Source organism: Pholis gunnellus (genome assembly GCF_910591455.1).
Source record: "Pholis gunnellus genome assembly, chromosome: 6".
Taxonomy (NCBI): Eukaryota; Metazoa; Chordata; class Actinopteri; order Perciformes; family Pholidae; genus Pholis; species Pholis gunnellus.
Window position 1 is genome coordinate 7,202,849 of NC_136532.1, and position 13,679 is coordinate 7,216,527.

The following is a 13,679-nucleotide window of genomic DNA, read 5'->3' on the forward strand; positions in this document are numbered from 1 at the left end:
TTACGTTCAAGAGTTCCCTTAAGTAAAGTGTTCTTAAAGTAAAAGTACTTTTTGGGCAGAGTGGTCCCTATCAGAGTGTCATAAGCTATAATTAGACTAATGTTACAGCTGGTGGAGCGCATTTAAACTTATATACGTTAACACAGTTTAATATATAGCACTCTGTGTTGCATGTCTTGTTAGTACTTGACAATGTAATATAAGAGTCTCCTGAATGATGATACTACTTATATTAATATTCTCACTTCTTTTATTGTTTCTGCATGCATTGTAAAGGGTCAATGTTGCATAATTTTGTAAATTCAATCTTATATTCTGTTTTTAGGTTTACTTTGTAACATCTGCCTCTTGGGACTACAGATGAAAAATAGCCTCTTGGCTAATAACTCTAGCGCATTTACAGCAATGTTTCTATTAATGTGCACTGTCCCTAACCAAATAAACCAATACATAAAAAATAATGTGTTACGTGTCAGATAAATGTAATGGAGTAAGAATATAATACTCCCTCTTAAATGTAGTGAAGTTGAAATGTAAAACATAACATTTAATTAGTTAGTACTTGAGTACTTAATTAATTTCCTACACTGTGTATGTAAATGGTTTGGACAAAACATTAAGGACTACTGTCAGTATGATGCAGTCCAGTTCAACACAATCACTATGATCTCAAAAACACACATACAGTAGATCATAGTTGCAGCCCTTCATGTGGAGTTTGAAAGAAATGTTAATTTAGGAGCTGAGAGAGGGGTCTAATGACACGCTGTTACGTTGCATCCTGGGAAGTGTAGGAGCCAGCGTTGTTGTAGCTTGACCTTGAGCTCTTAGATACAGTCAGTGGTTTGATCAGGATAAAAGTCAGAGTCTGAATCAGCCTAATTGGCCAGGTTTGAGTACACACACCAGGACATTTTACTCGGGTTATTTTGCTCTCATTGTACATTCTTAGATAACATGGATACAGATGTTAAATGTTCTGTGAATGGTTTTCTCCCAAAACATGAAATAACAGCTGATTCATATTATTTTTTTAATCAAGATCAGTTGACAAGGCTTGATAGGTTAACCGAGAGAAACCTCCAGCTTTGGTGTGAAGCGCCGCAACATCGCCCTCTTTAGCCCGGGACATCTAACGACATGTCTGCTTTTGTCAACGACAACCGAGCGAGTCAGACAGTCGTTGGGTTTTGCCTGTGGTGCTAGTCAGCAACAACCAGCCGCATGAATGTAGATCCGCATGGGCTACTACTACTCTTTCTCTCCAAATAACCCAGCGGAATCATAAGATAAGGATCCCAGGATGGTCTTAGTGCATGTCGGATATCTGGTTCTTCCTGTATTCGGCTCAGTAAGAAACAGAGGTACGGTATTAATATTCATATCGATCCAAAACATGTGCCCTGTTTATCTTAATATGCACTGCAGCTGTTGGCTAGCTAGCTCGAGTTTAGCCGTCGGGTTAGCTCGCGTTAGCTAGCTTAAAACTAACGTCAAATTATTCGTGAAAAAACGCCGGTAATGTGATTTGTATTCACGTCACATTATTACAAACCACCGAATTATGTTGTTTTTCTGGTGACATTTCGTGTAAATCATGAAAAATACCGCCGCTAAAGATAAGCTAACTGTCTCGTTGGCACCGGCTATGTACTGGAACGGAAACATTCCTCACAAAGGATTTCACATCCACGGGGCGTGCTGTCCAAAACAGCAGATATGTCAAAACCAACTCCCGCATAGACAATGTAACTCTGATACATATTTAACTGGTGCGATTTGTTATTTCAGTAACATTACGATGTATTGTAATTTCCCCCGAGGCGCTACCGTGTATTTGCACCGTAAAAATACCGCAAAATAGACGTAGCCTTTCCAGCCAGTCAGCTTATCTGTGCCTGGATGATGTCATTTGAAGATCATCTGCTTTTGCTCGCGCTCGCTCGTTGTTCCAGCGTGATTTCAGTAATTATTATCCGTGTCAGTTGGCCAATGGACTAATCGATACATGGCCGATGGCCCGAGGAGCGTGGACTTCCGAGCCATTAAAGTATCAGTCGCCCTTTTTTATATTTGCTAATTGGCAATTCAGCAGCTGTTTGTTTGAAGCTGCCGAATTGCAAAAAAAAAAAGACCCAAGTAGCGTGATGTGGTCCCAGTTAAACAATGGTAAAGCTACAGTGTAACATTAATTTCATAACAGTGGCATCAATGATTTCATTGTGCTTTTATTTCTGTTCTTATTTCCCTGTTTCATAGTATGGAGGCTGGCTCTACATTCTGCATTTATCAGATCTTTGTCGTCCCCCCCATTGTGTAGCTAATGATCATCTGCTGCTGTGTGGTGTGGCGTGGCCTCTGCCTGTTCTCTGCATTTAGCTGTATTGTGAATCCCTTCTTCATTTCCTCTTTCCATCAGAAGACGACATTGGTATTAAAAAGCACCCCCCTCCCAAGATGTATTCAGTCATAGACTTTCCATGTTAAGCAGACTAAAACAATAGCTAACACCTAGATCAGAGCACCTTTTTTTTGTCTTTTTTTCTGTCAAATTGCTGTAGCACTGAGTGAACGTTTTAGCTCCTTTTTTAGAAATCAGTTGAATGTCATTGTGTACTTCCCATCCAGTCTTGATAGACAACATGCTGTAAATTCCTGTAAAGTGGATACATTTTGCATGATCTTAAATACTGCACTGCATCGTTGAACACCAGAATTTGGCTCATCTTCCTTCTCTTCACACAAGGTGCAATGTACATGATTAAAGTGACCTGTAATTTAAAAAAAAATAGCATGCAAATTGGAACCATATGCATGGCTATTTTTATTGTTAAAACACAGCATTCCATCCAATGCTGTCATGTGATCACTTAAAATTGATTGAAGGTACACTGCACCTGCACACAACAACCTGCCATAACTGTCTCCATTTTTGTGTAATCCTTTTTGTTCCCTTTGCAAATTCCAAGCTTTGAATCACACTGAATTGTCAGGGCTGCTTGCCCCTTACGGGCAAATGAAACTCTAAACATTTACGGAAGCAAAAACATTCTCACTGGTGGTTCATCACTTCCCAATTTCCCCCCACTAACATAAGGCCAAAATGCTATCCATTTCACAGGGATGCCTATTTTCCTGCACTGCTAAAGAGATCCTCTATTAGTAATAACGTCTTTTATTGTTTGGTTGTGGTCTCTCTTTACCTTTTGTTCTGGTAATAGTACTTTCAATGCATGGTCACATTTATGATTCATAATTTTTTGTTTTTGTTTTTCTACATTGACTAGTGAAAATCCAATGTAATCTTTCTGTAGTAAAGATGTACCCTGCTGTACTGAAATCATGTGCTGTAGCCAACACGTCTGCTCATTGGATGCCGCTTTTGTTCTTTTTAACCCTATATGGAGCATGGTGGGCCTTGCCTTCAGTCTATGTTGTTTATTTTTGTTGCATGAATTTATACTATTATTACAAAAAAGAAAAAAACAAATTCCACATATACTAATATTTTTCAATAAAGAATATAGTGTTTTTCCTAACCTTCAGTGTGCTTCTTGCTGATTTCCATTTATTGTCCTCCCTTGTCCCTACCTGCCCCCCCTCCACCCTCCACCCACCTCCTCGCCCGCTGTGACAAAGATAGACAATTTCCACGCTTCCTCCATCACAGGGCCTGAATGAGTCTATCTGCTGTCATTCATGGTGATCGTTTTCACTGAGGCGCTTGAAAACGCAGTGTTACAGTCTAGACTTGAGCCTTTGACCCGCGGCAGCAAGGTCATCTCTTGTCTGCCCGGCAACACTGACGACCTGAAACTATTGCTGGAAGGTCACACTGCTTCTCTTTTGCTGGGTGTGTTTTAAACTCCTCCTGCGATTTTCAAGCGTACTCTTAGTAAATGCAATGTAGACTTTGCCTATTTCCTCATGATTTAAAAAAAAACATTTTCACTGTTTACTTTAGAGTTCGTCATCTCTTTTACGCTGTCAAAGCAGATTCAATTCAAACCGTTTTCTAAATGTCTAAACTCACTAAATTCACTGCTTCACTTTCTACCAGATGGACATAACGGAGCACGGTGAATCCTGCTCCACTGCAGACTATAATCATGACTCCCTTTAGCCAGGATTTCCTCAAGTTCTAAAAAGCGAAATTTCTTATTGCAATTTCTCAGCCCGTGCATAATCAAAAAAGTATTTTTTAACGTAAGCACATTATTAAAACCACATTGCACCACAGCACAAGTTGGTCTGTATTTTTCTCCCTGTTGAGTCTCCACAGCAGTCCGCTCGCTGCAGTTGCCAAATAGCTGTGGTTGGAGAGGGTTGAAAAAGCATTTAAGCTATTTCCTCTCAACTCTCGAATGTTCATATGAGAGAATAAGTTAGGGCGACGCTGTATGTGTAAGGATACAGAAGGTTTCAGTGAAGCACGGATGTAAAATAATGTTTGGTTTAAGAAGGAAGGTATTGTTCTTTAGTGCTAAATAGAGACGTGGCTCCCTAAACAGTTTGTGTATCTTATAGACAGGCAGGTACTAAAGGTTTTACTCAGGCTGCTCTGACCCACTGTCAGCTGCAGAATTTACAAGAACCGAGCCACGTTGAAGACCGTGCGCTGGTAGATTTCATCTGTTCTGATCCAGTTCGCTTGTCTGTGAATCGGAAGACCAGGAGTCGATCCAGCGGTCGGAAATGCGATTAAAGAAATGAAAAGCTCGCGTATTGTGTGCAGGACCAAAAATGGTCGTCGTGTTCATGGTACTTGTGGTAACCGTCATTTCCCCACCCCCACAGAAGTATTTTTCACCCTAGGTAAGAGGTAGGGCTTCATTAACATGCTATATCACACACACACAGTGACACCACATTTCACCCACAATTAATTCCATCTAATCTCTCCCTTCAGGTGCCTTACAACTTCTCCTTATCCTCCACAGGATCCCATTTCAACCGGCAACAGCAGCAGCAGCAGCAGCACAGCCATGCTACCTCTTGCCGGCACTTCCAGTTAGGTCCTCAGGCCCCGCTGCCCATGGACTTCCCCATGCCCCACCCAGGGCAGCCGCAGTCAGGCATTAACCCCCACCTGGCCCCTCCCGGCCACCAGCATGGCCCTCCGCTCCACCCGCCCCTCAACCCCCTGCCAGCCCCCCAGTTCCAGGACATCCCCGCCCCTCCCTTCCTACCTCAGGCATTACACCAGCAATACCTCCTCCAGCAGCAGATCCTCGAGGCCCAGCACCGACACATCCTGCCACCCTCCAGGTATCCACACAGGCTTTCTGTGTAAAAGTACAGGAAAAATGAAAGACACAATTATTATGTTTACAGTAAGATCCTAGGATTTATAAAACATGCTTGGTTATGTGTCTTAGTAGACGCACCCCAGAGAGAGTTCCTCACCAGCCCCACAGACTGCGGCCCAGCTATGAGTTTGCTCCCCCTCTTCATGTCCCTCCTCAGCCTGTGGTGCAGCAGCCCCGCTACCTGGCTGAGGGCACAGACTGGTGAGCAATACCTCTAAAATATATATATATAACACAGCATGCAGCACCACAGAGGCAAACAGTCTCGCCTTTTTTTAACATTTGTTAGAGAATTCAGTTTCATGATGTAAGTTTAGATTTCAAACCAACAAAGTCTGATACAAAACAATATAATATTCATTTTCACACTGATTTTTCAATTTGGTGTCGAGAACAGAACCCAAAGCAAGTCTCACTGTATGCATTTCACCAAATGTAACATGAATAGTTTCTTATAGACAGCAAACAGAGGTAAACTATATTTGTTTTCGTCAGAAAAAAAGCAGTTATCATGATGTAGGTTTAGATTTCATACTAACAGAAATGACACTACATTTTACACAGTTTATTTCTGGACCAATGATACTTCAGACATCCTTATTTTGTCAGCTTTTCTTAGTTTGACTGCACCTGACCATATCTGGGTCAAGACCAGATGAAAGGGCTTTCAGACCAAGTTTAAAAGACACTAACATTGGTAATAAGCATTGTAGCTGTCTTTACAAGGAGCTCTATAGGGCAAAAGAGCAGTAGAGTTTCCCACAGCAGCTGTAGAAAACTGAAGATCAAAAGCGTAGTTATGCTTTCTAATCCTGGAGAGAAACCAAGGTATGAAAGGTGAGGGCAAAATAAATGTACATATTAAACATGTAGGAGAAAAAATGCGAGGGAATGCTTAATACAATCATGAGACCGGTCCACACATAAGGGAAGAGTCAAGGCTGGGCTCAAGTACCGACAGCTCTGACAGATTTACTCTAGTAGGTAGTGCTGTTCAGTGCAAGTTGAGCTTATTTCAGAATCTTCTCAAGTAACTGGAACTGAGCTAAATCCTAAATAATACTTTGGTAATCTACTTTTATCGAAAGATGATTAGCCACAAACACAATAATGACTTGAGTTCCACTGGCTGACTTGTTTTTTTGGTTTCTGTCCAGGGACCTAAGTGTCGATGCTGGGTTGCCCCCCCACCAGTATCACATCCACCCGCTGCCGCAGCACTATCAGCACTACTTGACCTCTCCCAGGATGCACCATTTCCCTAGAAACAACGCCTCAACACAAGTGGTGAGCCCCCTTCTGCCTCAGTACGATCAATCATGTTAGTCTCGATGAACTCCCAGCGACTCTCCTCTGGGTGTCTGAGAATAATCTCCAAACCCAGCAACCGGGGATGCTCCACTTTTCCCTGCTGCATGCTGCAGAGCTAATGCGAGCTTCTTTTAACTGTCATCTTCCAGGTTGTCCATGAGATCAGAAACTACCCATATCCCCAGCTGCACTTGCTGGCTCTGCAGAGTCTCAACCCCTCCCGCCACGCGTCTGCCGTTAGAGAGAGCTACGAGGTTCGTACCCAGAGCCTCCTCCTCCTCCTCCTCCTCCTCCTCCTCCTCCTCCTCCTCCTCCTCAGCAGATGCACCAGTCCACACTCATTTATCATTGTCGTCTCTGTGACCAATGCTCTGGACAGGCTCGAGTGTGTAACTGATTTACTCCGACTTCCAGATGCCTCGAATGGTCCAACTGCCTTTAATCTCATGACGTTTTTCATTTCAAACAAGGTGCAATTGTTTTCTGAGAGCCTCTTTCCTGTTCCATGAAGCTCCAATTTCATTTCATCATTCCACACTTGCATGTCTTTTGCATTTGAATGTGTTTTACAAATGTTACTTTTGTTTATCTCGGCAGGCAAATACAGAAATGCCTTTTATTCAGACTTTAAACTTGAACCTGATGTAATTACAAAGACATGTGCATAATGTTGTTTCCTCTCTAGGAGCTTTTGCAGCTGGAGGACAGGCTGGGCAGTGTAAACCGGGGAGCGGTCCAAACCACCATAGAGAGATTCACCTTCCCCCATAAGTACAAGAAGGTAAGAAAAAATGTCAGCTTTTTACCTGCTAGCTGAGTGAGGAATCTTTTTGGGCATTGGGCTGAAGGACGGGGATGGAAGCGCTGGGTCGAAAGGATCAAAGCGTGTCGACGAGAGGGGAAAAGAGGGGTCGCGACTCTCACAATAGTTCAAAGGTCAAACTAATTTCAGTTAGCAGATTGGGAAGACGGGTCTGCAGTGTGCACAATTCAAGGCGAGGGATGAGTCATCCAGCTGCCTGCAGATAGGCGCGTGGAATGAATTTTAAAAACCGTCTACACTGACTGTGACCCAAATACTCTGTCAGATTATTTGGTACATTGTGAGTGAGAAGAAGTAATTGAGTCTTTTTTGGGGATGCATGATTAGGTGACTCTTTTCTTCTTCTTCGTCTGGGCTGACTGAGAAACACCCATGGCATAAACATATCAGCTCCTAACACACAGCTGCACAAAGCACTTTAATAATTAAAGTCTGTCTGCCGCTCTCTCTCTCCCCCCCCCCCCCCTCTCTCTCCCTCTCTTTCTCTCTGCAGAGAATAACACAGGACCTGAAGATGTGTCTGGATGATGAGGAGCTGGACACCGATGAGAAGTGCACCATCTGTTTGTCAATGCTGGAGGATGGCGAGGATGTCAGGTACAACTATACCATCAACTTCTGGAAGGAGGAAATGCTGTTTATGCAGATGTTCAGATGTCCTCGGTTACATACAGCTGATAGCAAATCTAAAGTACTAGTATGGCAATGACAGACAGTCCAGCACCTTAATCAAGATTGAAATATCTTAACTATCGAATTGATTGCATTGATATTTTTTTATTCATAGGATAGGATGAATCTTAATGACTTTAGTGATTCCTCTCACTTTTCCCCTAACGCCACCCGCAGGTTGACATTTTTGGTTTTGAGTAAAATGTCCAAAAAACTATTTGGCAGATTGTCAGGAAATTTTGTACACATCATGGTCCCAAGAGGATGAATCTTAATCACTTAGGTGGTCCCCCACCCCCAAAACATTTCCCATAGCGCCACCAGCAGTTCGAAATATTCAATTTTCAAAGAACTTTGGTTCATGAGTAAATAGCAGCAGCACTAATGGCATTCCCCAAATCTCAGCTGTACCCTGTGCATTAGTCTTGTTCTCCAAAAGAGGAATACTTTGGTGAATTTGATGGTGATTAGTAGATCTTTCTTATATATGTTTCTTGCCCAACGGCTTGAAAATCCTGGAGACAGACGTTATAAAAATGTCTAATCTACCCAGACAACATTTGCTTATTTATATCTATTTGCAATGCCTTCCTTCTGAATGGATACACAGTTTATAAAACTAAATCGGTTCTGCCACGCTAGTTCAAAGCATCAGGTTTCCAAATCCGATCACAGGACTTCCTACAGTACCTCATCTTGAAAATACCGCCTGAAGGCAACATTAGCATTTCACACAACCTTAGGATGAGTGTCCAGTGTGGTGATCTCTCTCAGTGGAGAAGTTACAGAGGAAGTTATTTTACTCTGTGAAAAAGAAGAACAGCTAGGGGACAGCTTCAGGTTTTTAAACATGTCTGACATAAAAATTTGAAAAAAAGAAGGTAAATTGACATGACTAAAGTAAATATCTTTAGGGTTTGGACTATTGATCTGACAACACAAGCAATAGTCCAAACCTCAGATATTTAGCTTAGTCAAAACAACAAATCCTCACATCAGAGAAGCTGGATTACTTAATTGTCAAAATACTTATTTTTTCTGTTGATCCACTAATTTGATTAATCAAAGCAGAAGAGTATCGAAGACACAAAAAAACATTATTAAGGTGATAGTGGTGTGACATAGATCAAGGTCCAAGCGTCATTGAAATACAAATTTTGCATTGATAACAAAAGACTTGTGCAAAGTGAAGCTTTGCACTAACAATGATGTACGTCCAAATTTGATGATTTCGATTTTTTTATTTATTTAGATAACCTGAACATTTTCTTACTTTTCGATTGATAAACTATGAAAAAACCTGTTGAAACATCAGAAAAGTGCACCGTCACAAAGCTGAACACACGGCTGTTTATCTTTCCTCACGAGTAAAGTTGACATTTCAGAGATGAACTACTTTTCAAAGGGCAGCGTTTGAATGTTGCAGAACATTTCCTTGAAGTGGATTCCTGCATTTATGTTAAATCCTGACCGTGTCTCATCTGTGTCCGTAGGCGATTACCCTGCATGCACCTCTTCCACCAGGGGTGTGTGGACCAGTGGCTGGCCACCAGCAGGAAGTGCCCCATCTGCAGAGTGGACATTGAGACCCAACTGACCCCCGACAGTTGATAGCTCCTGTTCGACTCCCGCAGCTTTCGATCTGGTCTTGTTAATTCTTCATCGCGTCCCTCCGGGGGAAGCTCTGCCAAACGCCCCTCTCTTCTCCTCTGCATCACATAACGAGCCTGCCTTCTGAGACAGCTGTGACAGAGGGATCAACAAAGCACACTCACCTACAACACAGCGAGCAATTGGGGGGTTTGATGCATAGATAGGTGGCTGAACTGAAGGTTGGTTTGAATGGACTTGCTGGATGTAAAAGGTAGGAGCGGACATATATATGGACAGATGTGCTGAGGCTTCACACAGATTCTGTCAGATTGTGTACACTGTGTGCATTCTTCCATACAGCCATCACGAGAGGACACTCTGACTACCAACCTCCCCAGCTCAGTGTGGCGTATTAAGGCCATTTCTCTGCCACTACATCTAAACACCCCCCCCCTCCCTGGCCTGTGAAAAAAAATCCTTTAAGCTGCACTCTGCCCAAGCCCTCAGCACATCTGTACAGAACATAATCAAATGATTAGCATGAGGTTGTTTGGTGTGAACTCTCGTAGCTGAACGCTTGTGGTGTAATGGAGTATAGTACTGAATAAGTATTTACAGAGTAACAGTGTTGTGTAGCAAGCAAAAGCCTTTTGAGAAATATGTTTGTGAAAAATAAACCTACACAGAGGTCAAATAAGAGAACATTCAGCGTGTTGATTAATCATAGACAATGAGGAAAGAGCTAGTTGTGTAAAAAAAAAAGGCCAAAAATCCCTCGTTCTTGTCTAACATGGTTTTGGATTTACAGTTAGATGCCATCAGAGTTGATGCAAAAACCCACTAACTGCAGGCATGGCTTCCAGTGATCTGTGTAGTGTTGTAGTCGGGCCTCTATTATCTAGAGCAGAGGCCTCAGATGTGCATGCTGTATGGCAGGCTTGGGCTGTGTCGTTAATATTGTGGAGCAGTAGAAACAGGGACTGTGTGTCTGTGCATGTGAACCGTATACTATGACTCTGACGATCCCACTCATTCATAGAGGAGGACAAGAATGCACCTAACACCCCCCCCCCCCCCCCCCCCCCACACACTCATCCCGAGTAGACCAAGTTGCCCTTAGACACCGATCTCAGACCGATGTAGCACTTCTCTCCTGGTGTTTGGAGGTTAGGACTCAAAAGAGCTGCCAGCAGATCCGTGTCTAACTGCAACTCCTCTCTGTTGCCTCGCTCATGGCATGATCACATGACGTGAGAGGCCGGCATGGGCTCGAGGATGCAGTGCCTGAGGTCTTGCCATCGGAGTGAATCGAATCTGACATTTGTATTACCTATTACCAGAACCTTATTGCCTATCAAACAAGCACATGTGATTTCTATATACAGTGAATCGCCTCTGTTGTTTATCGGCTCCTTTTCGTTTCAATATAAGTTGCTCCCACTGTTATGATTACAAGACTGTGTCTGGTGTTACAGGGGAAATACAAACTAGTTTGCCTGTGATATGTGCTAGAATGTGTATGATTGTCCCCACCCGCCTCCCCCTCATGGTTGTGGTGTATGGTATTGCTAGAACAACTGTGATACGTTCAGTGATAGAAGCCGTTTTTCTCTATATCATGCATGAACCATGTCGGCGTAGTTCACTTGAAGGAGGGTGAAAGGGAGAAAAAGCCATCCATTTGAAAAATACCAAACAATTGTTCTTAACATAAATTCTTATTTTCAATCGTCTTTTTCTGCCATTTTTCTTTTTCTTTTTTTTTTTTTTTTTTTTTGCTCACATGCCAATTTGGACATGGTACTAATATGCCGAGTCCTTGTCCATTTTAACCATAGTGAAGAAAATGCTGCAATGCTGCAAAAACATATTTATTGTTGTTATAATGTAGCTTGTGTTTTGTAAATGCACTATAATATGGAGTTGCCTGATTTCTTTTGGTTTGGTGGTGTGGGTTCTTGTCCTAGATTTTGTGTTTCTTTTCATGCTTCCTTGTGTATTATCGGAGGGTAACTTGACTGTTTGTGTTGCGTTTGTTTTTTTCTTTTCGTATGAAACCTCCATCCAAAAAACTACAGATGGATGAAAATGGAGGTTTTGCTAGTTCACATAGAATGCTGTGATTAAAGATGCCTTAAGTATTTAACAATCATTATTTATTACTAACTGTAGCTAGCTAGCTATCGTGGTGGAATACTTAATGTGTCTATCTCATAACTTTGCAATTTAATCAATATATTTATTTAAAATAACACAAAATATAAAAAAAAAAAAAGAATACCTCATTATGCATTGGTCGGTGGGGATGCTTTTGCATGCCGTCTGTGTTTTATTTTTCAAAGGGGAAAAAAAAAGAAACCTGTTGAAAAATTGACTTGGGGGTGTTTACCCAACACATTTTCTAGCCAGCATGGTGCTGTTGATCTGGATTACATTCCATTCATGTCACCTCTTGATTTTACTATTAAATCTGTTCATTTATTTAACATCACCCCTGCTTTGATCTGAAGCAGATTACTGGGTACAGCCTGTTTTCTTTGTCTCAGTATGGCTCCACAATTAGCTTGCTTTTCTTATGATACTGCTTCGTTTCCCACAATCAGTCATATTTGATTTCATTTGAGATATTTGTTTTATTTTGATCATGTTCATGATATTCCGTCATATCTGGATCTCAATTTTGCGCGTTTTATTTTAGGAACCACATATTGAGCTCTATTATTTATCCTTATGTATTGCTGGCAAACGCTTTGTGTGGGATTTTGGGAAGTATCTAACGTGCTAACTTGAGCCATTGGTCTTATTGAGCAAATTTCTGGTGTACTGTGGTTATACAATATAGATAGCGTGTTTCACACCTGGGTTTAATAAGCTAACTACGTTTTCGGTGTGCATTTCTTATTAATACTCTACTAATCCTGCAAATTATTATAACATGTATTGGATTGGAAACAAAGCTGGCTGGTCTTATAATTTTCATTTCGCGCTCTCACTGGCCTTACCCCATGTCCTCCACAGTGTACCCCATTACTCCAGAGCGAACTGGACAGTAGCCATAGTATTAACTCAAGCTGATGAACCGGAATGAACAGTAGAACTTAAAGCACAAGCTTTTTAATGCATGTCCTTCTCAGGTTTTCCTATGTGTATGTGGGAGTAGCTCTGTAGATGTGTTTATTATGATGCTGTACCTTCTTGAATATTTCTGATGTTTCTTTGCTGCTGAAAAAAATGTTGATTATTAACCTGCCAGTGAAAAAGGGAAGTGGCCATCTTTGTACAACACACTGCTGTTTTGCTGTAACCGCGCAATGTTTTATGATCTTGAGTATTTTATAGAAAAGTAGAAGTATGTATCAATAATATGAAAGCAATAGCTAAATCATAATGAAGAATAACATGATCAGTGAATATTGTGGAAAATCTTTAGATTCACTCTGGGTGGATTTTGTACTGTATTTATTACTAATGATGCAAAAAGTTGCATAGCTTAACCCAAACTGTTCTGTCTCTTTTTTATTTATTGTCTTGTATATGATCTTTTTGTATGTGTTTTTCAAATAAACTGCCTAAAATGCTGAGAACTAATCTAATCTGTGGTGTTATTGGGCGCCCTTTTATAATCACTCCATATATACAGTATTTACTGTGTGTGTATGTGTATATATATATACACACAACTGTCAGTTTTAATTACATATACTGGACAAGATTACCTGTATCAGTGAAAATGTCTGCTTTTATTACAGTAAAGAAATGCTAATTATACGCTCAAGATCATTTAGCAACAGTATCCTTGTCCTGCTCTGTGCATATCTTGGTCGTGACTCTCAATTCTTTAAAAAAACGAACTAAAGGGATCATTATCAAAAATGTTTCTACAAAAAGTGTTGCCAATTTATCAGATTGTACACCTTGGAAAAATGATCTGTTATCTGTGGGCTATAATTTAAATTTGTGAACATAAATGT

At 41.2% G+C, this 13,679-nt stretch overlaps 1 protein-coding gene across 2 annotated transcripts; it reads left to right on the forward strand.

Moving 5' to 3' along the window:
* The first annotated feature begins 1,198 nt into the window (after positions 1-1,198).
* Positions 1,199-13,283, forward strand: ark2cb (arkadia (RNF111) C-terminal like ring finger ubiquitin ligase 2Cb). Of its 2 annotated transcripts, none has more exons than XM_079160660.1 (8): positions 1,199-1,364; positions 4,941-5,268; positions 5,379-5,510; positions 6,467-6,596; positions 6,770-6,874; positions 7,306-7,401; positions 7,937-8,040; positions 9,609-13,283. In XM_079160660.1, the coding sequence occupies exons 1-8, from the start codon at positions 1,304-1,306 to the stop codon at positions 9,724-9,726; spliced, it is 1,074 nt and encodes a 357-aa protein (XP_079016786.1). In that variant the 5' UTR covers positions 1,199-1,303; the 3' UTR covers positions 9,727-13,283. The 2 variants fall into 2 exon arrangements, with proteins under 2 accessions (XP_079016786.1, XP_079016787.1); XM_079160661.1 differs by having other exon boundaries at positions 5,382-5,510.
* The last annotated feature ends 396 nt before the right edge of the window (positions 13,284-13,679 follow it).

Excerpts from the sequence above, each read along its gene's own strand:
- ark2cb (XM_079160660.1), top strand. The coding sequence starts at position 1,304 with ATGGTCTTAGTGCATGTCGGATATCTGGTTCTTCCTGTATTCGGCTCA. Across the intron at positions 1,365-4,940 it reads CGGCTCAGTAAGAAACAGAG|GATCCCATTTCAACCGGCAA; the intron begins GTACGGTATTAA and ends TATCCTCCACAG. Across the intron at positions 5,269-5,378 it reads CACATCCTGCCACCCTCCAG|TAGACGCACCCCAGAGAGAG; the intron begins GTATCCACACAG and ends TATGTGTCTTAG.